The 27,805-nt window shown below is 42.1% G+C and overlaps 1 protein-coding gene across 1 annotated transcript in view; it reads left to right on the top strand.

The window, feature by feature from the left end:
* Positions 1-27,805, top strand: part of LOC138765457 (zinc finger protein 850-like) — a 68,320-nt gene that overhangs the window by 6,465 nt on the left and 34,050 nt on the right. The window contains exons 2-6 of the mRNA XM_069942497.1: positions 3,312-3,411; positions 5,143-5,271; positions 19,002-19,240; positions 20,675-20,810; positions 23,321-23,444. Coding sequence (XP_069798598.1) covers positions 3,312-3,411; positions 5,143-5,271; positions 19,002-19,240; positions 20,675-20,810; positions 23,321-23,444 — 728 coding nt within the window. The remainder of the gene's footprint in view (positions 1-3,311; positions 3,412-5,142; positions 5,272-19,001; positions 19,241-20,674; positions 20,811-23,320; positions 23,445-27,805) is intronic.

The raw sequence follows: 27,805 nt of genomic DNA, 5'->3' as shown, positions 1-27,805 counted from the left end.
CAAAACCAAACTGGGGTAAGAATAATAATGATGGTCGCACATTAATGGAGGAATATAGGGTTAATCAGATAAAAGGAATCAAGGAATCTGTTCCAAAGGGACAGAATTTTAAGAAAGCATTTGAGGTTCCCCAAGGTCCCGAGGAGACCCCCTCTGTATTTCTGAATAGATTGCGTACGGCCATACAGCAATATGGGGGTCTGGATATAGAATCCCCAGCAGGTGAAAAATTGGTATTAACGGGCTTCGTTACAAACTCAGCCCCAGACATTAGAAGGAAATTGCAGAAGACTGAGAATTGGCATGAACAGGGAATAACACAGCTTTTACAGATCGCACAAAGGGCATATGTCCAGAGGTCTGAGGATAAGCAGAAAGGAAAGGCTAAGATTTTGATGCAGGCAGTCAAGGAAGTTGTAGAGGGACAGCAGGGAAATGTTAGGGGCTGTGTGCCAGCTCCTGGACGTTGGGAGAAGCGCCGGGAGTGGGAGAGTAGAGACCAGATATAATTTCATAAATCACGACTTCTCACTTCCAATATTAATTGGAATTCATGCTAAAATGTCAATGTCATAAATGATCGTTTATCAATACTGTAGAATGAGCGAATTTAACTACCAGTTAATTTCATTTTATGAAATAAATTGTATTCAAACGTGATTTTACATAGGGAGTTCGTGAGAGTTGAGCGATGTTATAACATTTGCATGGAAAAATGTTTGCTCAAATAGGGTGAGTTCTATACATCTTATTTTTTAAGTATATGTAAGATAAAGAAAGGATCTGATGTGTAAAGTGGCTGGATCAGTCAGTTGAAGGGAGAGTGTGCATGCCCCTTTAAGCGCATTGTGGCACTAATGAATTGTATTCTGTTCACTTGAAACTGAGGCTCCAGGCTCCTGTCTTGCAGTTAGCGGTATGGAGCCCTCTCAATAGGTTTAGTACATTTGTTCTACACATTCAGCAGTCAAGGTCCGTGAGCTTAAAGATCACCCACCTCTGGAGAATAAAGAAACCTCTGGGGATTCCCATAAGTGTAATCATTCATTTCTCTGGTGCATTTTCCTCCGGAGTGAAACTCATGCCTCAGCACAATTTCTCTGTATTGCTGCTGTTATTTAATTCATGATAACTTTCCCCCCATTCATCAGGTTTATATTTAAATCTGGTCGTTACATTGTAAATAATTATGGAGGTAAACCCTGCGCGACTGGATTTAGCTTAATGGAGAAATAAACCTGCAAACAGGTCTATGGTGGTGTGTGAGTACTGCAATAGCTGGAATATGATTTAAATTAGTGGCATAGTTCAGAACAATTGGGTGCATAGGCATAACAATATCATTAATAGCTCACAGATCTTGTACCAGATGCTATTCAGTACGTCTCGGCTTAAGGACTGGAAAAATTGGCATGTTACAGAGAGATTGGCATGGCACCAATATTTCTTGATTCAATAATGACTCCACAAGCTCCAGGATTCATGCAGCAGAACTTTAAGTGGAATATAATAGAAACTAGCCTGTACTTAAATGATTGTGTGTGCAATCTTCATAAGAACATATTTTAAATGTTTTTCGGTGCCGGTTTTACAGATTGCTTTAAATAAGGCCAGCTCCTGTAGGCTGTGGCGCAAGGCATTTAATGTTTAAATTACAATAACGACGTTAAATAATTGTCAAATTCATTGCCGTCTGCAGTGACAAAGACATGTCTTATTCCCACTCGGCTATTTTTAAAATAAATTCATTTAGAATACAGTTAATATCACTCGCCGAATCATTATGGCTAATTGTGTACTTAAGGCAGAACTAAAGGTTGAATATGTTTCAAGTTCTCTCGCAAGGGCTCTTGTGCTGCAATGTCTGTTATGTACTCACTCTAACAAATTGCAGGTTGGTTGTCACATACAGACAAGCAGCTTCAACTGCGTTTTAATAAGGTATAATATATTCAAAACCCATGAAAATATGGTTTGTGTTTCATTTCACAATAATTCTACATATAACATTTACACTAACACAAAGAAATGTCAGATTGTTATGGTAAACGGTGTCTTGCCCCACAACGATTTTGGAAACTATTGTAAGAACAGATAAGGCATTAAATTGCAGCTATTCACTTTTAATTAGAGTTTCACCAAGTAAACAGGATCGTGAACTAATAAATCCTGGGAATACATTGGCAGTTAATTAAGACAGAAGGGTTTATTAGTTCAAAACCCACCCCTGGAGCATCCTATTCTTTTTATTAAACCTGGTGATTGGGTATATGTAAAAGCATGGCAAGATCACCAACTAAAACCTGTCTGGGATGGCCCTATTGTGTACTTTTAATAACAGACACTGCCGTGCGAACGAAAGAAAAGGGATGGAGCGCACAACCAACGAATTAAACGAGCTGCTGAAGCACAGACTAATGACATTGATAATCTACCCTCCACCTGGTGTGCAGTCCTTCATCCTTCTGATCTGAAAGTTACACTATGCCGGGAAAAAGTGCTGCAATGTTTTTACCATTTACTGTTTTGTTTACTTGTTGGTTCCCAATTCTTGGGAAATCACCAAATTGTTCAAAATGGAACAATTTGGAATAGGGGCAGCAGAGGTGACAATTATTTACCTTTAGAATGCAAACAGGGCGCAGGTATAGAGTATAGTCATAGTGGGGTACCTTATTTAGTATGGGTTAATATAGGATCCCAACATGGACCAGGGGAACAGAACGGCCCTAGGGCAGTAGATTTGATTTGTATTTCGGCCTCTACAGGTATTAAAAATAGGAGTTTTAAAGAGATAGCATAAAGAAGATGGTGGGTCAATGACAGACAGAATGTTAGTCAGGATTGTACATGTAGCAGAGATAGAGTGAATACATATGCTAATGTTCACAGACTGCAGCTCAACTCACAGGTTCAGTGATACTTATGCTAATGTTCGCAGACAAGCTGCAACTCACAGGTCCAGTGACAAGAAACACCCCTCCCCAATTTGGTCTCCTGTAAATCATCCTTTGGGTCACACAGACATTCGGAATGTTAGGCACCACCTCGGTAAGGGGAGTTCCAGCTGTAAACGACATAAGCTGCTCCAGAACACCACAGCTGCTAGGCATTTAAATCGTTTAATCAGACTCCAGGCAGCCTTGGAGATAATCACCGAACAGACAGCGATGGCCCTGAATTTATGGGCTGAAGAAAGACGACAGATATGAGCCACAGTTCAACAAAACTGCCTGGCTCTCGATTACTCGTTGGCTGCTGAAGGCAGCGTTTGTGAAAGACTGGTTAATGACAATGCTCACAATGGTCAGGCGGTTAAAGACACTTCTTCAGGAGTTCGAAAATCTTCCCATGCCCAGGTTCAGACAGGGCAACCTTGGTCCAGTGTGGGATGGACTAGACTTTTTATTGGTAACTGGAGTCTGATACCCATAGCCCTTATAGCAGCTGGAGTTGCTATTCTGGCCATTATGGTGATCCCCTGCCTAAAGACTTGTGCGCAGTATTTAATTCAACAGACCCCTCGTCAGATCACTATAACCCAAAGGATGTATGTTTCCCAAATTCTGTCTGATGATGCTGAGACTGCAGTTCGTTTACTGACCCGCTGGGAAAAAGATCAAGTTTACAAGTAATACATTCCAGTTGAGAATTCACGAAGCGTAGCTAAAAGAAAAGTGAGGATTGTGAGAGATGAGTAAAGCTAATATGAAAATATGAAAGATGAGGAAACTAGTATGGATATATGTATAATGAATAAAGCCAGTATGAATAGGATAAGGATAGATATTAGAATGTAGGAAGTAGAGTTAGTCTGAATAAGATAAGGGTCTTCTAGCCTTAGACAGAATTAGCAAGTTCTGCATATAAGAAGTTTGTAGCCCTGAGAGTCGGGAAGGTGTGAATAAGAACAAAGGCAGGTTTGTGAATAAGGACAATGACATGATGGTGTTAGAAATAGAAGTACCTTTAAAGAAATTGCTCGAGAAAAAAATTGAGAACAAAGAACATTTATTTTAACAACAATGCAAAGTTGGGTGCTTCCCCTTACCCTGGGAATACACACATATACTGAGGCTCACCCAACTTTTATACAGTTGATTTCAGTATAGGAATACCCTCCCCCTTACATTCTTCTGCCTCCTGCTGGAGAGGTTTGGCATTAGGCAATCCTGCCTGCCTACGTGCAATTTCAGTATACTTGGAGGACCAGGGGGTATCCTGTCGGTGTCCCTTCATGTTATTGTCCTTATTCACACCTTCCTGATTCTCGGGGCTACAGTCTCTTGATATGCAGAGTTGGCTTATCCTGTCTAGGGTTGGCTAATTTCATATGTATAAATCTGTGTAAGGTTAGCTAATTAGATATGTAGGACTTGGTACTTCTGTCCAGGGCTAGGAGACCCTTATCTGATCCAGACTACCTCAACTTCCTACATTCTATTGTTCCTTACCACTCCTTATCTTAGTCTTATGGTGGCTCTTGTCACAAAGAGTAGAAGATTCTTATGTTAATCGTGCTGACTCTGCTTTCCTACATCCTAATCCCCAAGATCATCCTGTTTGTACTGGTTACAGCCATTAACTGATGTATGAATTTTAGTTTCCTTCATGTTCATAATTTTAGATCAGTTTTCCCATCTCTCACAATCCTCACTTTTCTTTTAGATCAGTAATACTGATCTTTCACCATGATCAATGTTACTGATCTTTGGTTACTGGTCTCAGTGTGACTGATCCACCACCCCCCCTTCCTCACTTTTCTTTTAGATCAGTATTACTGATGCTGTAAAGTGTAAGGTGTTGTTTTACCCAGCTGGTCAATAACCGAATTGCAGTCTCTGTGTCGTTGGATAGAGTTAGGGAAACATACTTTCTTTGGGGTATAGTGTTCTGACGAGGGGTTCGATGAATTAAAAACTGCAGCCAAGTCTTTAGGCAGGGGAGCACCATAAAGGTCAGAGTAGCGAGTCCAGCTGCTATAAAGGTTGTGAGTATCAGGCTCCAGTTTTCAGTAAAAAGTCTAGTCCATCCCACATCAGTCCAAGGTTGCCAAGACTGAACATGGGCATGGGCAGATTCTTGTCGAAGTCCTGAAGCAGTGTCTTTAACCACCCGACTGTTGTAAGCATTGTCCTGTAGAAGTCTCTGAGAAATGCTGCCTTCAGCAGCGAACGAATAGTCGAGAGTCAGGCGGTTCCATTGAATTGTGGCTCGTATCTGCCGTTCCTCTTCAGCCCTGAACCCCAGGGCCACCGATCTCCGAAGGATGTCTGGAGTCTGATATTGAAATGCCAAGCAGCTTTAGAGTACTGTAGCAGCTCACGTTGTTTGTAACTGGTGCTCCCCTTCACGGGGTGGTGTTTGTGATGAAAAGAGACCGAGCTGGGGGGATTGTTTCTTGTGATTTAATTGTGTGTTGCAGCTTGTCTGCTAACATTAGCATGGGTATCATTGAACTTGTGAGTTGCAGCCTGTCTGTGTACATTAGCATATGTATTCACTCTATCTCTGCTACGTGTACAATCCTGACTAACATTCTGTGTCATTGTCCCACTATCTTCTTTCTGTTATCTCTTTAAAACTCTTTTTAATACCTGTAGAGGCTAAGATACAAATTCGATGTACTCCACTAAAGCTGTTCAGTTCCCCTGGTCCGTATTGGAATCCCTTGTTAACCCATACCCCACTATGACTATACATTAAATCTATTCCCTGTCTACATTCTAAAGGAAAATAATTGTGACCTCTGCTGCCCCTATCCCAGGAGGACTTAATACATTGTGAGTAATTAAGTGATGTCCCAGAAATGGAGAAGCAACAATTAAACAATACAATAAATGGTAAAAACAACATTACGGCACTTTTTCACGGTGTAGTGTCACTTTCAGGTCAGAAGGATGAGACACTGCACGCCAGGTGGAGGGTTGAGTTTGACCGTCGTGATTCTGTGGTTCGGTAGCTGGTTTAATTCTTTGAATGTGGGTCCAGCCTTTTTCTCTTGTTTGTACTGTGAGAGATGGGAAAATTGACCTAAAATTATGAACATGGAAGAAACTAAAGTTCATCAGTAAAATGGCTGAAACCAGTTCAAACAGGATAAGCTTGGGGCTTAGGATGCAGGAAAGCAGAGTCAGCACGATTAACATAAGAATCTTCTAGTCTTTGTGACAAGACCATAGGACTAAGATAAGGAATGGTAAGGTACAATAGAATGTAGGAAGTTGAGGTAGTCTGGATCAGATAAGGGTCTCCTAGCCCTGGACAGAAGTACCAAGTCATACATTTCTAATTAGCTAACCATACACAGATTTATACATATGAAATTAGCCAACCCTAGATAGAATGAGTCAACTCTGCATATCAAGAGACTGTAGCCCAGAGAATCAGGAAGGTGTGAATAAGGACAATGACATGATGGGGCACCCACAGGATACCCCCTGGTCCTCCAAGTGTACTGAAACTGCACGTAGGCAGGAAGGATTGCCTATGCCAAACCCATCCAGGGGGCAGAAGAATGTAAGGGGGAGGGCACTCTGATACTGAAATCAACTGTATAAAAGTTGGGTGAGCCCCAGTATGTGTGTGTATTCCCAGGGTAAGGGGAAGCACCCAACTTTGCATTGTTGTAGTAATAAATGTTCTTTGTTCTCAATTTTTGTCTCGAGCAATTTCTTTAAAGGTACTTTAATTTCTAACAAATGGGGGATCGTCCGGGATCACACTCCCTCCACTGACAGAGTACCCCGACGACGAGAGTAGGTGCACCCCGGCTGATTCAGCTGGACTCACGGGCGACGGGTGGCTGGTCAGTGGAAGAAGCGAGTGATATCCGAGAAGAGGCATTGAGAACAAACGGCGGAAGGACGCGCGCTAGAGCAGTACTGCCAGAACTCGGTGAGAGTATTTTACTTGTTCCTAAGTATGGGAATAGCGGGCAGTAGAGATGAGAGTCCTGACACAGGACGTGACCACCAGATAGCTACGTACAGCCCGCTTGGGATGATGTTATCTGAGTGGGGCACAGGAAAGACCCGCGGTAAAGACAAACTGACGACGGTCAGGTATTGTTGTAATGAATGGGTGGGATACCCGGTTAAAGGGAGCTCCGTGTACTGGCCAAAATTCGGATCCGAGGATGAATGGATGTGTGAAGCTTTGAACTTATGGCTCTATCAAAACCAGCCAGACAATGTTGAGAGCAGGGAATATGCAGCCTGCTGGCTCAAGGGATCCATTGAACAGCTGGTTTTGAATGAGAAAGAATCCAGGGATAAGAGAGAGGAGGAACCTCTTGTCCCTGAATCACAGGGTTGGGATGTGTTACATTCCCTCCCTCCACCCTATGTTCCTCCTATGCCGGCTCCTATCTTTCCTTCCCCTCCTATGACCTACCCTTCTGCACCTTCCCCACCTCCCCCACCACTAGAGAAGAGAGAAGAGAGCAGTAGTGGTATGATAACTTGCTCACAAAGCACTCGATTACCACCTCTGTTGACAGGAGAGAGAGGTAACTTTAATTCAGAACAGCGTGAGACTCTTCAGGAAGAAAGGGCAGAACCCTTTGATTCATTTCCCAGGGAGCAGGAACCCAGACCTAATAAGCCAGAAACCAATTGGATGAGACCACTGCGGGAAGTTCCCATGAGAGAGGGTCTCGGTTTCGTAAATGTGCCCCTGACCAGTACTGAAGTGTGTAACTTTAAGAAAGAACTGACCTCCCTGATAGAAGATCCCCAGGGATGTGCCGAACAGTTAGACCAATTTTTGGGACCAAATATATATACAATATGGGGGTCTCGACATAGAATCCCCAGCAGGGGAACAATTGGTACTAACAGGTTTTGTTACCAACTCAGCCCCAGACATTAAGAGAAAATTACAAAAGACAGAAAATTGGCATGAGCAGGGAATAACCCAGCTTCTACAGATCACACAAAAAGCATTTGTCCAGACATCTGAGGATAAGCAGAAAGCAAAGGCTAACATTTTGATGCAAGCAGTTAAAGTAATAGTAGATGAGTAACATGGAAAAGGCAGGGACTGTGTGCCAGCTCCTGAATGTTGGGAGAAGTGCAGGGGTGGGAGAGTAGAGACCAGAGATAATTTCATAAATCACGACTTCCCACTTCAGTCACTGACCAATATTGATTAAAATTCATGCTAAAATTTAAATGTCATAAAGGATCATTTTTCAATACTGTAGAATTAGCGAATTTAACTACCAGTTAATTCCAATTTATGAAATAAATTGTATTCAAATGTGATTTTGCACAGGGAGTACCTGAGAGTTGAGTGATGTTATAACATTTACAGGGAGAAATGTTTGCGCCAATAGGGTGAGTTCTATACATCTTAACTTTAAGTGTATGTGAGATAAAGAAAGGATCTGATGTGTAAAGTGGCTGGATCAGCCAGTTGAAGGGGGAGTGTGCATGTCCCTTTAAGTGCACTGTGGCACTTGAAATTGAGGCTTCAGGCTCTTGTCTTGCAGTTAGAGGTATGGAGCCCTATCAACACATTTAATACATTTCTTCTACACATTCAGCAGTCAAGGTCCGTGAGTTTAAAGATCACCCACCTCTGGAGAATAAAGATACCTCTGGGGATTCCTATGGGGATTCCTATAAGTTTAATCATTCATTTCTCTGGTGCATTTTCCTCCGGAGTGAAATTAATGCCTCAGCACAATTTCTCTGTATTGCCGCTGTTATTTAATTCATGATAACTTTCCCCCATTCATCAGGTTTATATTTAAATCCAGTAGTGCGGAAGTTACATTGTAAATAAGCACGGAGGTAAATCCTGCGCAACTGGATTCAGCTTAATGGAGAAATAAACCTGCGAACTGGTCTATGGTGGTGTGTGAGTACTGCAATAGGTGGAATATGATTTAAATTGGTGGCATTGTTCAGAACAATTGGGTGCATAAGAATAATAATATCATTAAGAACTCACAGATCTTGTACCAGATGCTATTCAGTACATCTTTACTTAAGGACTGGAGAAATTGGCATGTTAGAATGAGATTGGCATGGTACCAATATTTCTTGATTCAATAATGACTCCACAAGCTCCAGGATTCATGCAGCAGAACTTTTAAGTGGAATATAATAGAAACTAGCCTGTACTTAAATTATTGTGTGTGCAATCTTCATAAGAACATCTTTTAACTTTTTTTTGGTGCCTGTTTTACAGACTGTTTTAAATAAGGCCAGCTCCTGTGAGCTGTGGCACAAGGCATTTTACTTAAGGCAGAACTAAAGGTTGAATATGTTTCAAGTTCTCTTGCAGGGGCTCTTGTGCTGCAATGTCTGTTATGTACTCACTCTAACAAATTGGAGGGTTGTGCCCCATACAGACAAGCAGCTCCAACTGCATTTTAATAAGGTCTAACATATTCAAAACCCATGCAAATATGGTTTGTGTTTCATTTTACAATTTTTACACTAACACAAAGGAAAGTCAGATTGTTATTCATTTTATTAAAATCTAGTGATTGGTTATATGTAAAAGCATGGCAAGAGGATCAACTAAAACCTGCCTGGGATGGTCCCTTCTGTGTACTTTTAATTACAGACACCGCAGTAAGAACAAGAGAGAAAGGCTGGACCCACATTCAAAGAATTAATGACAAAGTGCCATAATGTTACAATTTTATTCGTTTTTTAATGGTTTATTCAGTTTTGTGTATTTTATTGCTGTTTTCAATGAGCTTTACATTTATTGTGGTTTATTCAGTTATTGTATTTTATTGCTGTTTTCAATGAGCTTTACATTTATTGTTGTTTATTCAGTTATTGTTATATTTTATTGCTGCTTTCAATGGGTTTTACTTTCATTGTTGTTTTACTCATTTTTTGGAATATTGTTCGTTAATGTTTTAAGTCCCCCTGGAATAGGGGCAGCAGAGGTTACAATTGTGCTCCTTTAGAATGTAGACAGGGCATAGATTTAATGTATAGTCATAGTGGGATATGGGTTAACAAGGGATTCCAATACGGACCAGGGGAACTGAACAGCTTTAGTGGAGTACATCTAATTTGTATCTTAGCCTACACAGGTATTAAAGACAGGAGTTTTGAAGCGATAGCACAAAGGACATGGTGGGACAAAGACAGACAGAATGGTAGTCAGGATTGTACATGTAACAGAGAGAGAGAGAGTTAATACATATGCTAATGTACACAGACAGGCTGCAACTCACAAGTTCAATGATACATATGCTAATGTTAGCAGACAAGCTGCAACACACAGTTAAATCACAAGAAACAATCCCCCCCCCAGCTTGGTCTCTTTTCATCACCCCGTGAAGGGGAGCACCAGTTTCCAACAACGTGAGCTGCTTGACACTTTAATATCAGGCTCCAAACAGCCTTCGGAGATCGGTGGCCCTAGGGTTCGGGGCTGAAGAGGACATCAGATACGAGCCACAATCAAACGGAACCGCCTGACTACTGCTACTCGTTCGCTGCTGAAGGCAGCGCTCCTCATAGACTGCTACTCGTTCGCTGCTGAAGGCAGCGCTTCTCATAGACTGCTACTCGTTCGCTGCTGAAGGCAGCGCTTCTCATAGACTGCTACTCGTTCGCTGCTGAAGGCAGCGCTTCTCATAGACTGCTACTCGTTCGCTGCTGAAGGCAGCGCTTCTCAGAGACTGCTACTTGTTCGCTGCTGAAGGCAGCGCCTCTCACAGACTTCGTCGGGACAACACTTACAAAGGTCGTGTGCTTCAAAGACACTGCTTCAATATTTCAACGTATGGGATGGACTAGACTCTTTACTGAGAACTGGAGCCTGATACTCCAAACCCTAATAAGCAGCTGGACTCACTCCCCTGACCTTCATGGTGCTCCCCTACCTAAAGACTTTACACAGACATTACAATTCGGTTATTGACCAGCTGGGTAAAACTACACCTTACACTTGAAAGATCAGTGTTACTGATCTAAAAGAAAAGTGAGGAAGGGGGGGGGGGGGGGGGATCAGTCACACTGACACTAGTAACCAAAGATCAGTAACACTGATCATGGTGAAAGATCAGTATTACTGATCTAAAAGAAAAGTGAGGATTGTGAGAGATGGGAAAATTGACCTAAAATTATGAACATGGAAGAAACTAAAGTTCATCAGTAAAATGGCTGAAACCAGTTCAAACAGGATAAGCTTGGGGCTTAGGATGCAGGAAAGCAGAGTCAGCACGATTAACATAAGAATCATCTATCCTTTGTGACAAGACCATAGGACTAAGATAAGGAATGGTAAGGTACAATAGAATGTAGGAAGTTGAGGTAGTCTGGATCAGATAAGGGTCTCCTAGCCCTGGACAGAAGTACCAAGTCATACATTTCTAATTAGCTAACCATACACAGATTTATACATATGAAATTAGCCAACCCTAGATAGAATGAGTCAACTCTGCATATCAAGAGACTGTAGCCCAGAGAATCAGGAAGGTGTGAATAAGGACAATGACATGATGGGGCACCCACAGGATACCCCCTGGTCCTCCAAGTGTACTGAAACTGCACGTAGGCAGGAAGGATTGCCTATGCCAAACCCATCCAGGGGGCAGAAGAATGTAAGGGGGAGGGCACTCTGATACTGAAATCAACTGTATAAAAGTTGGGTGAGCCCCAGTATGTGTGTGTATTCCCAGGGTAAGGGGAAGCACCCAACTTTGCATTGTTGTAGTAATAAATGTTCTTTGTTCTCAATTTTTGTCTCGAGCAATTACTTTAAAGGTACTTTAATTTCTAACAGTACTGCGGTGTCTGTAATTAAAAGTACACAGTAGGGACCATCCCAGGCAGGTTTTAGTTGATCCTCTTGCCATGCTTTTACATATAACCAATCACTAGATTTTAATAAAATGAATAACAATCTGACTTTCCTTAGTGTTAGTGTAAAAATTGTAAAATGAAACACAAACCATATTTCCATGGGTTTTGAATATGTTAGACCTTATTAAAATGCAGTTGGAGCTGCTTGTCTGTATGGGGCACAACCCTCCAATTTGTTAGAGTGAGTACATAACAGACATTGCAGCACAAGAGCCCCTGCAAGAGAACTTGAAACATATTCAACCTTTAGTTCTGCCTTAAGTAAAATGCCTTGTGCCACAGCTCACAGGAGCTGGCCTTATTTAAAACAGTCTGTAAAACAGGCACCAAAAAAAGTGAAAAGATGTTCTTATGAAGATTGCACACACAATCATTTAAGTACAGGCTAGTTTCTATTATATTCCACTTAAAAGTTCTGCTGCATGAATCCTGGAGCTTGTGGAGTCATTATTGAATCAAGAAATATTGGTGCCATGCCAATCTCATTCTAACATGCCAATTTCTCCAGTCCTTAAGTTGCTCTCCATTGCAGGCAAAATCTTCGCTAGGATTCTACTAAATAGAATAATACCTAGTGTCGCTGAGAATATTCTCCCAGAATCACAGTGCGGCTTTCGCGCAAACAGAGGAACCACTGACATGGTCTTTGCCCTCAGACAGCTCCAAGAAAAGTGCAGAGAACAAAACAAAGGACTCTACATCACCTTTGTTGACCTCACCAAAGCCTTCGACACCGTGAGCAGGAAAGGGCTTTGGCAAATACTAGAGCGCATCGGATGTCCCCCAAAGTTCCTCAACATGATTATCCAACTGCACGAAAACCAACAAGGTCGGGTCAGATACAGCAATGAGCTCTCTGAACCCTTCTCCATTAACAATGGCGTGAAGCAAGGCTGTGTTCTGGCACCAACCCTCTTTTCAATCTTCTTCAGCATGATGCTGAACCAAGCCAAGAAAGACCCCAACAATGAAGACGCTGTTTACATCCGGTACCGCACGGATGGCAGTCTCTTCAATCTGAGGCGCCTGCAAGCTCACACCAAGACACAAGAGAAACTTGTCCGTGAACTACTCTTTGCAGATGATGCCGCTTTAGTTGCCCATTCAGAGCCAGCTCTTCAGCGCTTGACGTCCTGCTTTGCGGAAACTGCCAAAATGTTTGGCCTGGAAGTCAGCCTGAAGAAAACTGAGGTCCTCCATCAGCCAGCTCCCCACCATGACTACCAGCCCCCCCACATCTCCATCGGGCACACAAAACTCAAAACGGTCAACCAGTTTACCTATCTCGGCTGCACCATTTCATCAGATGCAAGGATCGACAATGAGATAGACAACAGACTCGCCAAGGCAAATAGCGCCTTTGGAAGACTACACAAAAGAGTCTGGAAAAACAACCAACTGAAAAACCTCACAAAGATAAGCGTATACAGAGCCGTTGTCATACCCACACTCCTGTTCGGCTCCGAATCATGGGTCCTCTACCGGCACCACCTACGGCTCCTAGAACGCTTCCACCAGCGTTGTCTCCGCTCCATCCTCAACATCCATTGGAGCGCTCACACCCCTAACGTCGAGGTACTCGAGATGGCAGAGGTCGACAGCATCGAGTCCACGCTGCTGAAGATCCAGCTGTGCTGGATGGGTCACGTCTCCAGAATGGAGGACCATCGCCTTCCCAAGATCGTATTATATGGCGAGCTCTCCACTGGCCACCGTGACAGAGGTGCACCAAAGAAAAGGTACAAGGACTGCCTAAAGAAATCTCTTGGTGCCTGCCACATTGACCACCGCCAGTGGGCTGATAACGCCTCAAACCGTGCATCTTGGCGCCTCACAGTTTGGCGGGCAGCAGCCTCCTTTGAAGAAGACCGCAGAGCCCACCTCACTGACAAAAGGCAAAGGAGGAAAAACCCAACACCCAACCCCAACCAACCAATTTTCCCTTGCAACCGCTGCAATCGTGTCTGCCTGTCCCGCATCGGACTGGTCAGCCACAAACGAGCCTGCAGCTGACGTGGACTTTTTTACCCCCTCAATAAATCTTCGTCCGCGAAGCCAAGCCAAAGAAGAAGTCAAGGTGTACTGAATAGCATCTGGTACAAGATCTGTGAGTTCTTAATGATATTATTATTCTTATGCACCCAATTGTTCTGAACTATGCCACCAATTTAAATCATATTCCACCTATTGCAGTACTCACACAGCACCATAGACCAGTTCGCAGGTTTATTTCTCCATTAAGCTGAATCCAGTTGCGCAGGGTTTACCTCCGTGATTATTTACAATGTAACTTCCGCACTACCAGATTTAAATATAAACCTGATGAATGGGGGGGGGAAAGTTATCATGAATTAAATTACAGCGGCAATACAGAGAAATTGTGCTGAGGCATTAATTTCAATCCGGAGGTAAATGCACCAGAGAAATGAATGATTACACTTATGGGAATCACCAGAGGTATCTTTATTCTCCAGAGGTGGGTGATCTTTAAACTCACGGACCTTGACTGCTGAATGTGTAGAAGAAATGTACTAAATCTGTTGATAGGGCTCCATACCTCTAACTGCAAGACAAGAGCCTGAAGCCTCAATTTCAAGTGCCACAGTGCACTTAAAGGGACATGCACACTCCCCCTTCAACTGGCTGATCCAGCCACTTTACACATCAGATCCTTTCTTTATCTCACATACACTTAAAGTTAAGATGTATAGAACTCACCCTATTTGCGCAAACATTTCTCCCTGCAAATGTTATAACATCACTCAACTCTCAGGTACTCCCTGTGCAAAATCACATTTGAATACAATTTATTTCATAAATTGGAATTAACTGGTAGTTAAATTCGCTCATTCTACAGTATTCATAAATGATCATTTATGACATTTAAATTTTAGCATGAATTTTAATCAATATTTGTCAGTGACTGAAGTGGGAAATCATGATTTATGAAATTATCTCTGGTCTCTACTCTCCCACTCCCGGCACTTCTCCCAACATGCAGGAGCTGGCACACAGTCCCTGCCTTTTTTCATGTTACTCATCTACTATTCCTTTAACTGCTTGCATCAAAATGTTAGCCTTTGCTTTCTGCTTATCCTCAGATGTCTGGACAAATGCTTTTTGTGCGATCTGTAGAAGCTGAGTTATTCCCTGCTCATGCCAATTTTCTGTCTTTTGTAATTTTCTTCTAATGTCTGGGGCTGAGTTGGTAACAAAACCAGTTAGTACCAATTGTTCCCCTGCTGGGGATTCTATGTTGAGACCCCCATATTGTATATATATTTGGTTCCAAAAATTGGTCTAACTGTTCGGCACATCCCTGGGGATCTTCTATCAGGGAGGTCAGTTCTTTCTTAAAGTTACGCACTTCAGTACTGGTCAGGGGCGCATTTACGAAACCGAGACCCTCTCCCATGGGAACTTCCCGCAGTGGTCTCATCCAGTTGGTTTCTAGCTTATTAGGTCTGGGTTCTTGCTCCCTGGGAAATGAATCAAAGGGTTCTGCCCTTTCTTCCTGAAGAGTCTCGCGCTGTTCTGAATTAAAGTTACCTCTCTATCCTGTCAACAGGGGTGGTAATCGAGTGCTTTGTGAGCAAGTCATCATACCACTCCTATTCTCTTCTCTCTTCTCTAGCTGTGGGGGAGGAGGGGAAGGTGCAGAAGGGTAGGGCATAGGAGGGGGAGGAAAGATAGGAGCCGGCATAGGAGGAACATAAGGTGGAGGGAGGGAATGTAACACATCCCACCCTTGTGGTTCAGGGCAAAATGTTCCTCCTCTCTCTTGTCCTTGTACTCTTTTTCTTTCAAAACCAATTGATCAAACGATCCCCTCAGCCAGCAGGCTGCATATTCTCTGCTCTCTAGGTTATCTCTCTGGTTTTGATAGAGCCAGATGTTCAATGCTTGACACATCCAGTCATCTCGGATCCGAGTTTTGGCCAGTACACGGAGCTCCCTTTTATCGGGTATTTAACCCAGTCCCTACAACAATACCTGACCATGGTCAGTTTGTCCTTTCCACGGGTCCTTCCCGTGCCCCACTCAGATAACATCAACCCGGGCGGGCTGTATGTAGTTATCTGATCCTCACATCCTGAACCAGGACTCTCTTCCTTGCTACCCATATTTCCCATGCTGAAAGGCAAGTAAAATTCTTCTTACCGGGTTCCAGTAGCAACTAACCCACACAACAAACCCACACAACTAAAACAGATTTTTTTCAAAGCTGTGAATTGAAGATTTGGAAGGCATAAAGTTCTTCATTAACAATAATATATTTCCTGTCATAAATATTTCCCATTCACTGAACATCTTTTTTTAACAAATGCCATGTCAAAACCAACCTCAATCCGGCTTCCTTCCGTCGTTTGTTCTCAATGCCTCTTCTCGGATATCACTCGCTTCTTCCACTGACCAGCCACCCGTCGTCCGTGAGTCCAGCTGAATCAGCCGGGGTGCACCTACTCTCGTCGTCAGGGTACTCTGTCAGTGGAGGGAGTGTTTCCCGGACGAGCCCCCATTTGTTAGAAATAGAAGTATCTTTAAAGAAACTGCTCGAGACAAAAATTGAGAACAAAGAACATTTATTTTAACAACAATGCAAAGTTGGGTGCTTCCCCTTACCCTGGGAATACACATATATACTGAGGCTCACCCAACTTTTATACAGTTGATTTCAGTATAGGAATACCCTCCCACTTACATTCTTCTGCCTCCTGCTGGAGAGGTTTGGCATTAGGCAATCCTGTCTGCCTACGTGAAATTTCGGTGTACTTGGAGGACCAGGGGGTATCCTGTCGGTGTCCCTTCATGTTATTGTCCTTATTCACACCTTCCTGATTCTCGGGGCTACAGTCTCTTGATATGCAGAGTTGGCTCATCCTGTCTAGGGTTGGCTAATTTCATATGTATAAATCTGTGTAAGGTTAGCTAATTAGATATGTAGGACTTGGTACTTCTGTCCAGGGCTAGGAGACCCTTATCTGATCCAGACTACCTCAACTTCCTACATTCTATTGTTCCTTACCACTCCTTATCTTAGTCTTATGGTGGCTCTTGTCACAAAGAGTAGAAGATTCTTATGTTAATCGTGCTGACTCTGCTTTCCTGCATCCTAATCCCCAAGCTCATCCTGTTTGTACTGGTTACAGCCATTAACTGATGTATGAATTTTAGTTTCCTTCATGTTCATAATTTTAGATCAGTTTTCCCATCTCTCACAATGGGACACTGACAGGATACCCCCTGGTCCTCCAAGTTCACAGAAACAGCAGGAAGGCAGACAGGATTGCCTAATGCCAAACTCATCCAGGAGGTAGAAGAATGTAAGGGGGAGGGTATTTCTATACTGAAATATAAAACTCCATAAAAGTTGGGTGAGCCCCAGTGTGTGTGCATATTCCCAGGGTAAGGGGAAGCACCCAACTTTGCATTGTTGTATAATAAATGTTCTTTGTTCTCAATTTTTGTCTTGAGCAAATTCTGTGAAGGTACTTCTGTTTCTCACAATATTGACATGGTGTTGAGGTGGATTGTGGTTGGTATTGATATGGAATTGAGGGAGATTGAAGTTGGTATTTATATGTTATTGAGGTGGATTGATGTTTTTATTGACATGGTGTTGAGGTGGATTGAGGTTGGTTTTGACATGGCATTTGTTAAAAAAAGATGTTCAGTGAATGGGAAATATTTATGACAGGAAATGTATTATTGTTAATGAAGAACTTTATGCCTTCCAAATCTTCAATTCACAGCTTTGAAAAAAATCTGTTTTAGTTGTGTGGGTTTGTTAAATGTCTTAAATATGTCAATAACATCCATTACCAGTAGAGCAAAATTGCCACTTCTGATTGCATCACCCACTGCTTTAATATTTATCTGTAGTCCACACTGAAAAGGAACGATTACAACTTATTTTTTACAAAACAAATACTGAATGCATTCCGATGTGCAGGTGAAACAGACTGGGAAAATGAATGCCCTAAACTTCTATGAAGAATACCAAGACGCTAAAAATCATTTTGAATGAGATTTAAAAGGACAATTGATACACAGTTATAACTTCTACAATGCTAAAGATTTCCAAGGCATTCTGTTTGGAAACGAAATTGTTGCAAAAATAAACTGTACACAGGCCAACGTCTCAAGTTTATAAGCGATGACTAAAAAAGAACAACCATTCAAAAAGGCTGTTCCTTGAAATTAAATTCTACAAATTAGGGATTACAACAAAGCTTTGTGAAAAATGGCTGAAGATGATTAAACTAGCCACATTCTGTGAAAGGTGATGTAATGAAAAATATGTAGATTAGAGCTTGAGAATATGCAGTACAAACTAGTGGGCCACTTTCTTATCAGAAGCCTCAAGGATAAAGGAGTCTGGTTCAGACTGGCACGGTGACCTAGGGTACCCCACAGTAACCATTGCGCTTGCTTAATGAAGACATGAATATTAACTTAGATGCCCCTCATGATGAGACTGCCTAATTAACATAACATGCGATGTATGATGAGGGAGGGACTGTGGTATCTGCAGGGATGAGAGGGAAAAGGGGAAGGTTGTAAGGTATTGAAATTCCAATTGGAAAAGACTAAACGGAGGTGTGGTGATGTTGAGTGCGGGTCTGTACAAAAGAGTGATGATCTGGACCTCCGGTGTGTCTTGGGACTAAGAGACACCCGGCTCTGCAGACCCGAAATAAAATCGAACTTGTTCTCCAAGACTTTGTCTCCTGAGTAGTGCTTGTGAACACATTGTATTTTACAGCTTGGTAAAAAGGTATTTTGGTGAAGGGAGGCTGTACAGATTGTGCTGAAGCTCAGGACAACAGAAGGTGGGTTATATGATGAAATATCTTGGAAATTCTTCATATTCCTTTCTTTCCTTTTGCCTTCGACTTCACCGACTGCTCACACTTCACATTGAACAGAGCCTTTTTTAGGGTGCCATTACCAGTCTTAATCCCAGTCTCAGAGTCACATTCGCCCCAATTTCCAAACTTGTGCTTGCAGTCACTTCCAAATTGCTTCTTCCAGTTACATACCACCTTGCACTTCACGATTTTCGTTTCCTCGTTTTCCTTGTAGGTTCCTTCGTGGTGCCCAATATCGCAATCACCTGAGGCTGGCTCACACACTCCCCACTCCCATTCCTTGCAGGCTGAGTTGGATTTCTTGCCTTTCTCTTTCTTATTCCTCCCAGCTTCTGAGCCTCCTGCCAACAGGACTATCACCAGCACAAATGCCAGCGAGAAAAGGATGCATGGCTGCATTTTGCAAGATAATGTGTTGTCTTGCCTCAACTCAAGACCCCAGTGCTCGCTCTCTCCACCCCCCCTCTCTCTATCTCACTCTTCAGTCCCTCGAAGTCTTTTGAAACTCGTTTTGACGGTGTTGAGGTTGGTATTGACTTGGTGTTGAGGTGGATTGAGGTTGGTTTTGAGGAGGATTGAGGTTGATATTGAGGTGGATTGAGGTTAGTATTGAGGTGGTTTGAGGTTGGTATTGACATGGTGTTGAGTTGGATTGAGGTTGGTATTGACATGGTGTAGAGGTGGATTGAAGTTGGTATTGACATGGTATTGAGGTGGTTTGAGGTTGGTATTAATATGACGTTAAGGTGGATTGAGGTTGGTATTTATATGGTATTGAGGTGGTTTGAGGTTGGTATTAATATGACGTTAAGGTGGATTGAGGTTGGTATTTATATGGTATTGAGGTGTATCAAGGTTGGTATTGACATTGTATTGAGCTGGATTGAGGTTGGTATTGACATTGTGTTGTGGTGGATTGAGGTTGGTATTGTGAGAGATGGGAAAACTGATCGAAAATTATGAACATGAAGGAAACTAAAATTCATACATCAGTTAATGGCTGTAACCAGTACAAACAGGATGAGCTTGGGGATTAGGATGCAGGAAAGCAGAGTCAGCACGATTAACATAAGAATCTTCTACTCTTTGTGACAAGAGCCACCATAAGACTAAGATAAGGAGTGGTAAGGAACAATAGAATGTAGGAAGTTGAGGTAGTCTGGATCAGATAAGGGTCTCCTAGCCCTGGACAGAAGTATTCTCGACATAGAATCCCCAGCAGGGGAACAATTGGTACTAACAGGTTTTGTTACCAATTCAGCCCCAGACATTAGAAGAAAATTACAAAAGACAGAAAATTGGCATGTAGTACCCTACATATCTAATTAGCTAACCTTACAGATTTATACATATTAAATTAGCCAACCCTAGACAGGATGAGCCAACTCTGCATACCAAGAGACTGTAGCCCCGAGAATCAGGAAGGTGTGAATAAGGACAATAACATGAAGGGACACCGACAGGATACCCCCTGGTCCTCCAAGTATACTGAAATTGCACGTAGGCAGGAAGGATTGCCTAATGCCAAACCTCTCCAGCAGGAGGCAGAAGAATGTAAGGGGGAGGGTATTCCTATACTGAAATCAACTGTATAAAAGTTGGGTGAGCCCCAGTGTATGTGTGTATTCCCAGGGTAAGGGGAAGCACCCAACTTTGCATTGTTGCTGTAATAAATGTTCTTTGTTCTCAATTTTTGTCTCGAGCAATTTCTTTAAAGGTACATCTATTTCTAACAAATGGGGGCTCCTCCGGGATCACACTCCCTCCACTGACAGAGTACCCCGACGACGAGAGTAGGTGCACCCCGGCTGATTCAGCTGGACTCACGGACGACGGGTGGCTGGTCAGTGGAAGAAGCGAGTGATATCCGAGAAGAGGCATTGAGAACAAACGACGGAAGGAAGTGCGCTAGAGCATTGCTACTGGAACCCGGTAAGAGGAATTTTACTTGCCTCTCAGTATGGGAAATATGGGTAGCAAGGAAGAGAGTCCTGGTTCAGGATGTGAGGATCAGATAACTACATACAGCCCGCCCGGGTTGATGTTATCTGAGTGGGGCACGGGAAGGACCCGTGGAAAGGACAAACTGACCATGGTCAGGTATTGTTGTAGGGACTGGGTTAAATACCCGATAAAAGGGAGCTCCGTGTACTGGCCAAAACTCGGATCCGAGGATGACTGGATGTGTCAAGCATTGAACATCTGGCTCTATCAAAACCAGAGAGATAACCTCGAGAGGAGAGAATATGCAGCCTACTGGCTTAGGGATCGTTTGATCAATTGGTTTTGAAAGAAAAAGAGTACAAAGACAAGAGAGAGGAGGAACCTTTTGTCCCTGAACCACAAGGGTGGGATGTGTTACATTCCCTCCCTCCACCTTATGTTCCTCCTATGCCGGCTCCTATCTTTCCTCCCCCTCCTATGCCCTACCCTTCTGCACCTTCCCCTCCTCCCCCACAGCTAGAGAAGAGAGAAGAGAATAGGAGTGGTATGATGACTTGCTCACAAAGCACTCGATTACCACCTCTGTTGACAGGAGAGAGAGGTAACTTTAATTCAGAACAGCGCGAGACTCTTCAGGAAGAAAGGGCAGAACCCTTTGATTCATTTCCCAGGGAGCAGGAACCCAGACCTAATAAGCTAGAAACCAACTGGATGAGACCACTGCGGGAAGTTCCCATGGGAGAGGGTCTCGGTTTCGTAAATGTGCCCCTGACCAGTACTGAAGTGCGTAACTTTAAGAAAGAACTGACCTCCCTGATAAAAGATCCCCAGGGATGTGCCGAACAGTTAGACCAATTTTTGGGACCAAATATATATACAATATGGGGGTCTCGACATAGAATCCCCAGCAGGGGAACAATTGGTACTAACAGGTTTTGTTACCAATTCAGCCCCAGACATTAGAAGAAAATTACAAAAGACAGAAAATTGGCATGAGCAGGGAATAACCCAGCTTCTACAGATAGCACAAAAAAGCATTTGTCCAGACATCTGAGGATAAGCAGAAAGCAAAGGCTAAAATTTTAATGCAAGCAGTTAAAGGAATAGTAGATGAGTAACATGAAAAAGGAAGGGACTGTGTGCCAGCTCCTGAATGTTGGGAGAAGTGCCGGAATGGGAGAGTAGAGACCAGAGATAATTTCATAAATCATGATTTCCCACTTCAGTCACTGACCAATATTGATTAAAATTCATGCTAAAATTTAAATGTCATAAATGATCATTTATGAATACTGTAGAATGAGCGAATTTAACTACCAGTTAATTCCAATTTATGAAATAAATTGTATTCAAATGTGATTTTGCACAGGGAGTACCTGAGAGTTGAGTGATGTTATAACATTTGCAGGGAGAAATGTTTGCGCAAATAGGGTGAGTTCTATACATCTTAACTTTAAGTGTATGTGAGATAAAGAAAGGATCTGATGTGTAAAGTGGCTGGATCAGCCAGTTGAAGGGGGAGTGTGCATGTCCCTTTAAGTGCACTGTGGCACTTGAAATTGAGGCTTCAGGCTCTTGTCTTGCAGTTAGAGGTATGGAGCCCTATCAACAGATTTAGTACATTTCTTCTACACATTCAGCAGTCAAGGTCCGTGAGTTTAAAGATTGCCCACCTCTGGAGAATAAAGATACCTCTGGGGATTCCCATAAGTTTAATCATTCATTTCTCTGGTGCATTTACCTCCGGAGTGAAATTAATGCCTCAGCACAATTTCTCTGTATTGCCGCTGTTATTTAATTCATGATAACTTTCCCCCCCCATTCATCAGGTTTATATTTAAATCTGGTAGTGTGGAAGTTACATTGTAAATAATCACGGAGGTAAACCCTGCGCAACTGGATTCAGCTTAATAGAGAAATAAACCTGCGAACTGGTCTATGGTGCTGTGTGAGTACTACAATAGGTGGAATATGACTTAAATTGGTGGCATAGTTCAGAACAATTGGGTGCATAAGAATAATAATATCATTAATAACTCACAGATCTTGTACCAGATGCTATTCAGTACATCTTGACTTAAGGACTGGAGAAATTGGCATGTTAGAATGAGATTGGCACGGCACCAATATTTCTTGATTCAATAATGACTCCACAAGCTACAGGATTCATGCAGCAGAACTTTTAAGTGGAATATAATAGAAACTAGCCTGTACTTAAATGATTGTGTGTGCAATCTTCATAAGAACATCTTTTCACTTTTTTTGGTGCCTGTTTTACAGACTGTTTTAAATAAGGCCAGCTCCTGTGAGCTGTGGCACAAGGCATTTTACTTAAGGCAGAACTAAAGGTTGAATATGTTTCAAGTTCTCTTGCAGGGGCTCTTGTGCTGCAATGTCTGTTATGTACTCACTCTAACAAATTGGAGGGTTGTGCCCCATACAGACAAGCAGCTCCAACTGCATTTTAATAAGGTCTAACATATTCAAAACCCATGGAAATATGGTTTGTGTTTCATTTTACAATTTTTACACTAACACTAAGGAAAGTCAGATTGTTATTCATTTTATTAAAATCTAGTGATTGGTTATATGTAAAAGCATGGCAAGAGGATCAACTAAAACCTGCCTGGGATGGTCCCTACTGTGTACTTTTAATTACAGACACCGCAGTACAAACAAGAGAAAAAGGCTGGACCCACCGAACCACAGAATCACGACGGTCAAACTCAACCCTCCACCTGGCGTGCAGTGCCTCATCCTTCTGACCTGAAAGTGACACTACACCGTGAAAAAGTGCCGTAATGTTGTTTTTTACCATTTATTGTATTGTTTAATTGTTGCTTCTCCATTTCTGGGACATCACTTAATTACTCACAATGTATTAAGTCCTCCTGGGATAGGGGCAGCAGAGGTCACAATTATTTTCCTTTAGAATGTAGACAGGGCATAGATTTAATGTATAGTCATAGTGGGGTATGGGTTAACAAGGGATTCCAATACGGACCAGGGGAACTGAACAGCTTTAGTGGAGTACATCTAATTTGTATCTTAGCCTACACAGGTATTAAAGACAGGAGTTTTAAAGCGATAGCACAAAGGACATGGTGGGACAAAGACATACAGAATGGTAGTCAGGATTGTACATGTCGCAGAGAGAGAGAGTTAATACATATGCTAATGTACACAGACAGGCTGCAACTCACAAGTTCAATGATACCCATGCTAATGTTAGCAGACAAGCTGCAACACACAATTAAATCACAAGAAACAATCCCCCCAGCTCGGTCTCTTTTCATCACAAACACCACCCCGTGAAGGGGAGCACCAGTTACAAACAACGTGAGCTGCTACAGTACTCTAAAGCTGCTTGGCATTTCAATATCAGACTCCAGACAGCCTTCGGAGATCGGTGTCCCTAGGGTTCGGGGCTGAAGAGGAACGGCAGATACGAGCCACAATTCAACGGAATCGCCTGACTCTCGCTACTCCTTCGCTGCTGAAGGCAGCATTTCTCAGAGACTTCTTCAGGGCACGTTCGCTGCTGAAGGCAGCATTTCTCAGAGACTTCTTCAGGGCACGTTCGCTGCTGAAGGCAGCATTTCTCAGAGACTTCTTCAGGGCACGTTCGCTGCTGAAGGCAGCGTTTCTCACAGACTTCTTTAGGACTCATTCGCTGCTGAAGGCAGCGTTTCTCACAGACTGCTTCAGGACTTCAACGAGAATCTGCCCATGCCCATGTTCAGACTTGGCAACCTCGGACTGATGTGGGATGGACTAGACTCTACTGAGAACTGGAGTCTGATACTCGCAACCCTAATAGCAGCTGGACTCGCTACTCTGACCTTTATGGTGCTCCCCTACCTAAAGACTTTACACAGAGATTACAATTCGGTTATTGACCAGCTGGGAAAAACAACACCTTGCACTTTACAACATCAGTAATACTGATCAAAAAGAAAAGTGAGGAAGGGGGGGATCAGTCACACTGAGACCAGTAACCAAAGATCAGTATTACTGATCTAAAAGAAAAGTGAGGATTGTGAGAGATGGGAAAACTGATCTAAAATTATGAACATGAAGGAAACTAAAATTCATACATCAGTTAATGGCTGTAACCAGTACAAACAGGATGAGCTTGGGGATTAGGATGCAGGAAAGCAGAGTCAGCACGATTAACATAAGAATCTTCTACTCTTTGTGACAAGAGCCACCATAAGACTAAGATAAGGAGTGGTAAGGAACAATAGAATGTAGGAAGTTGAGGTAGTCTGGATCAGATAAGGGTCTCCTAGCCCTGGACAGAAGTACCAAGTCCTACATATCTAATTAGCTAACCTTACACAGATTTATACATACTAAATTAGCCAACCCTAGACAGGATGAGCCAACTCTGCATACCAAGAGACTGTAGCCCCGAGAATCAGGAAGGTGTGAATAAGGACAATAACATGAAGGGACACCGACAGGATACCCCCTGGTCCTCCAAGTATACTGAAATTGCACGTAGGCAGGAAAGATCGCCTAATGCCAAACCTCTCCAGCAGGAGGCAGAAGAATGTAAGGGGGAGGGTATTCCTATACTGAAATCAACTGTATAAAAGTTGGGTGAGCCCCAGTGTATGTGTGTATTCCCAGGGTAAGGGGAAGCACCCAACTTTGCATTGTTGCTGTAATAAATGTTCTTTGTTCTCAATTTTTGTCTCGAGCAATTTCTTTAAAGGTACATCTATTTCTAACAGTATTGACATGGTATTGAGATGGATTGAGGGTGGTATTGAGGTGGGTATTGACATGGTGTTGAGGTGGATTGAGGTTGACATCAATATGATGTTGAGGTGGATTGAGGTTGGTATTGATATGGTATTGAGGTGACTTCAGGATGGTATTAATATTGTATTGAGGTTGATGTACGTTGATATTGATATAGTATTGAAGTGAATTGAGGTTGGTATTGATATTGTATTGAGGTGCAATGAGGTTGGTATTGATATGGTATTGAGGTGGATTGAGGTTGATATTGATATGGGTTTTGAGGTGGGTTGAAATTGGGATTGATTTGGAGTGAGGTTTGTTTTAATACGGTATTGTGTTGATTTGAGTTTCGTATTGACATGGTATTGAGTTGGATTGAGTTTGGTATTGAGGTGAATTGTGGATGATATTGATATGGTATTGAGGTCGATCGAGTTTGGTATTGACATAATATTGAGGTTCCTTCGAGGTTGATATTGATATTTTATTTAGGTTTATTGAGGTTGTTATTGTCATGGTGTTGAAATGGATTGAGGATGGTATTAACATAGTATTGATATGGATTGAGGTTGATTATGCTATTGTGGTGGACTGAATTGGTATTCATATGGTACTGAGGTGCATTGAGGTTGGTATTCATATGCTGTTGAGGTGGATTGAGGTTGGTATTGACATTATATTAAGGTGGATTTAGGTGGGTATTCCTGTGGTATTGAGATGGATTGAGGTTGGTATTGCAATGGTATTGAGGTGGATAGATTTTTGTTATTGATGTGGCATTGAGGTTTGTATTGAAATGGTAGTGTATTGGAATAAGGTTGGTATTGAAGTGGATTGAGGTTCATATTGATATGGCATTGAGGTGTTTTGACGTTGATATTGAGGTGGATTGAGGTTGATATTAACATGGAATTGAGGTGGATTGTGGTTGATATTGACATTGTATTAAGGTGGATTTAGGTTGCAATATATATGGTATTGGGGTTGTTTGAGGTTTATATTGACATAGTGTAGAGGTGGATTGAGGTGGGTATTGATATGATATTGAGCTGGATCAAGGTTGGTATTGACATGGTATTGAGTTTGATATTTGAGGTGGACTGAATTGGTATTCATAGGGTACTGATGTGCATTGAGATTTGTATTCATATGGTATTGAGGTGGAATGAGGTTGGAATTTATATGGTATTGGGTTTGTTTGAGGGTATTGATACTGTACTCAGGTGGATTTAGGTTTGTATTGACATGGTATTGAGATGGATTGCGATTGATATTGGTAAGGTATTGATTTGGATTGATGTTTATATTGATATACTATTGAGGTATATTGAGATTGGTATTAAATGTTATTGAGGTGGATTGCGGTTCGTATTGATACGGTATGGAGGTAGATTGAGATTGGTATTGATATGGCATTGAGGTGGTTTGGGTTGATATTGATATGGAATTCAGGTGAATTGAGGTTGGTATTGATATGGTATTGAGGTGGATTGAGGTTGGAATATATATGGTATTGGGGTAGTTTGAGGTTTTTATTGACATGATATTGAGGTGGATTGTGGTTGATATTGATACAGCATGAAGTTAGATTGAGATTGGTATTGATATGGCATTGAGGTGGTTTGGGGTTGATATTGATATGGAATTCAGGTGGATTGAGGTTGGAGTTGATATGGTATTGAGGTGCATTGAGGTTGGTGTTGACATGGTATTTTGTGTTTGATATTGATATGGTTTTGAGGTGGGTTGAAATTGGGATTGATTTGTAGTGAGGTTTGTTTTGATGCGGTATTGTGTTGATTTGAGTTTCGTATTGACATGGTATTGAGTTGGATTGTGGTTGGTATTGACTGTATTAAGGTGGATTTAGGTTGGTATTACTGTGGTATTGAGGTTGCAATATATATGGTATTGGGGTTGTTTGAGGTTTATATTGAGATATTGAGGTGGGTATTGATATGATATTGAGGTGGATCGAGGTTGGTATTGACATGGCATTGAGTTTGATATTGATATGGTACTGAGTTGCATTGAGGTTTGTATTCATATGGTGTTGAAGTGGATTGGGGTTGGTATTGAAATGGTATTGAGGTGGAAAGATTTTTGGTATTGAGGTTGATATTGATGTGGACTGAGGTTGGTATTGACAGGGTTTTGAGGTGGATTGCGGTTGATATTGATACAGTTTGGAAGTAGATTGAGATTGGTATTGATATGGGATTGAGGTGGTTTGGCATTTATATTAATATGGAATTCAGGTGGATTGAGGTTGGTCTTGGATTTGTATTGAGGTACATTCAGTTTTGTATTGACATAGTATTGAGGTGGATTGAGGTTGGTATTGAGGTTGTTTGAGGTTTGTATTGATATGGTATTGAGGTGGTTTGAGGTTGG

Source organism: Narcine bancroftii, chromosome 5 (genome assembly GCF_036971445.1).
Source record: "Narcine bancroftii isolate sNarBan1 chromosome 5, sNarBan1.hap1, whole genome shotgun sequence".
In the NCBI taxonomy this organism is placed as follows: Eukaryota; Metazoa; Chordata; class Chondrichthyes; order Torpediniformes; family Narcinidae; genus Narcine; species Narcine bancroftii.
The sequence above is the reverse complement of the archived record's forward strand: the minus strand, read 5'-3'. Positions and strand labels throughout refer to the sequence as shown.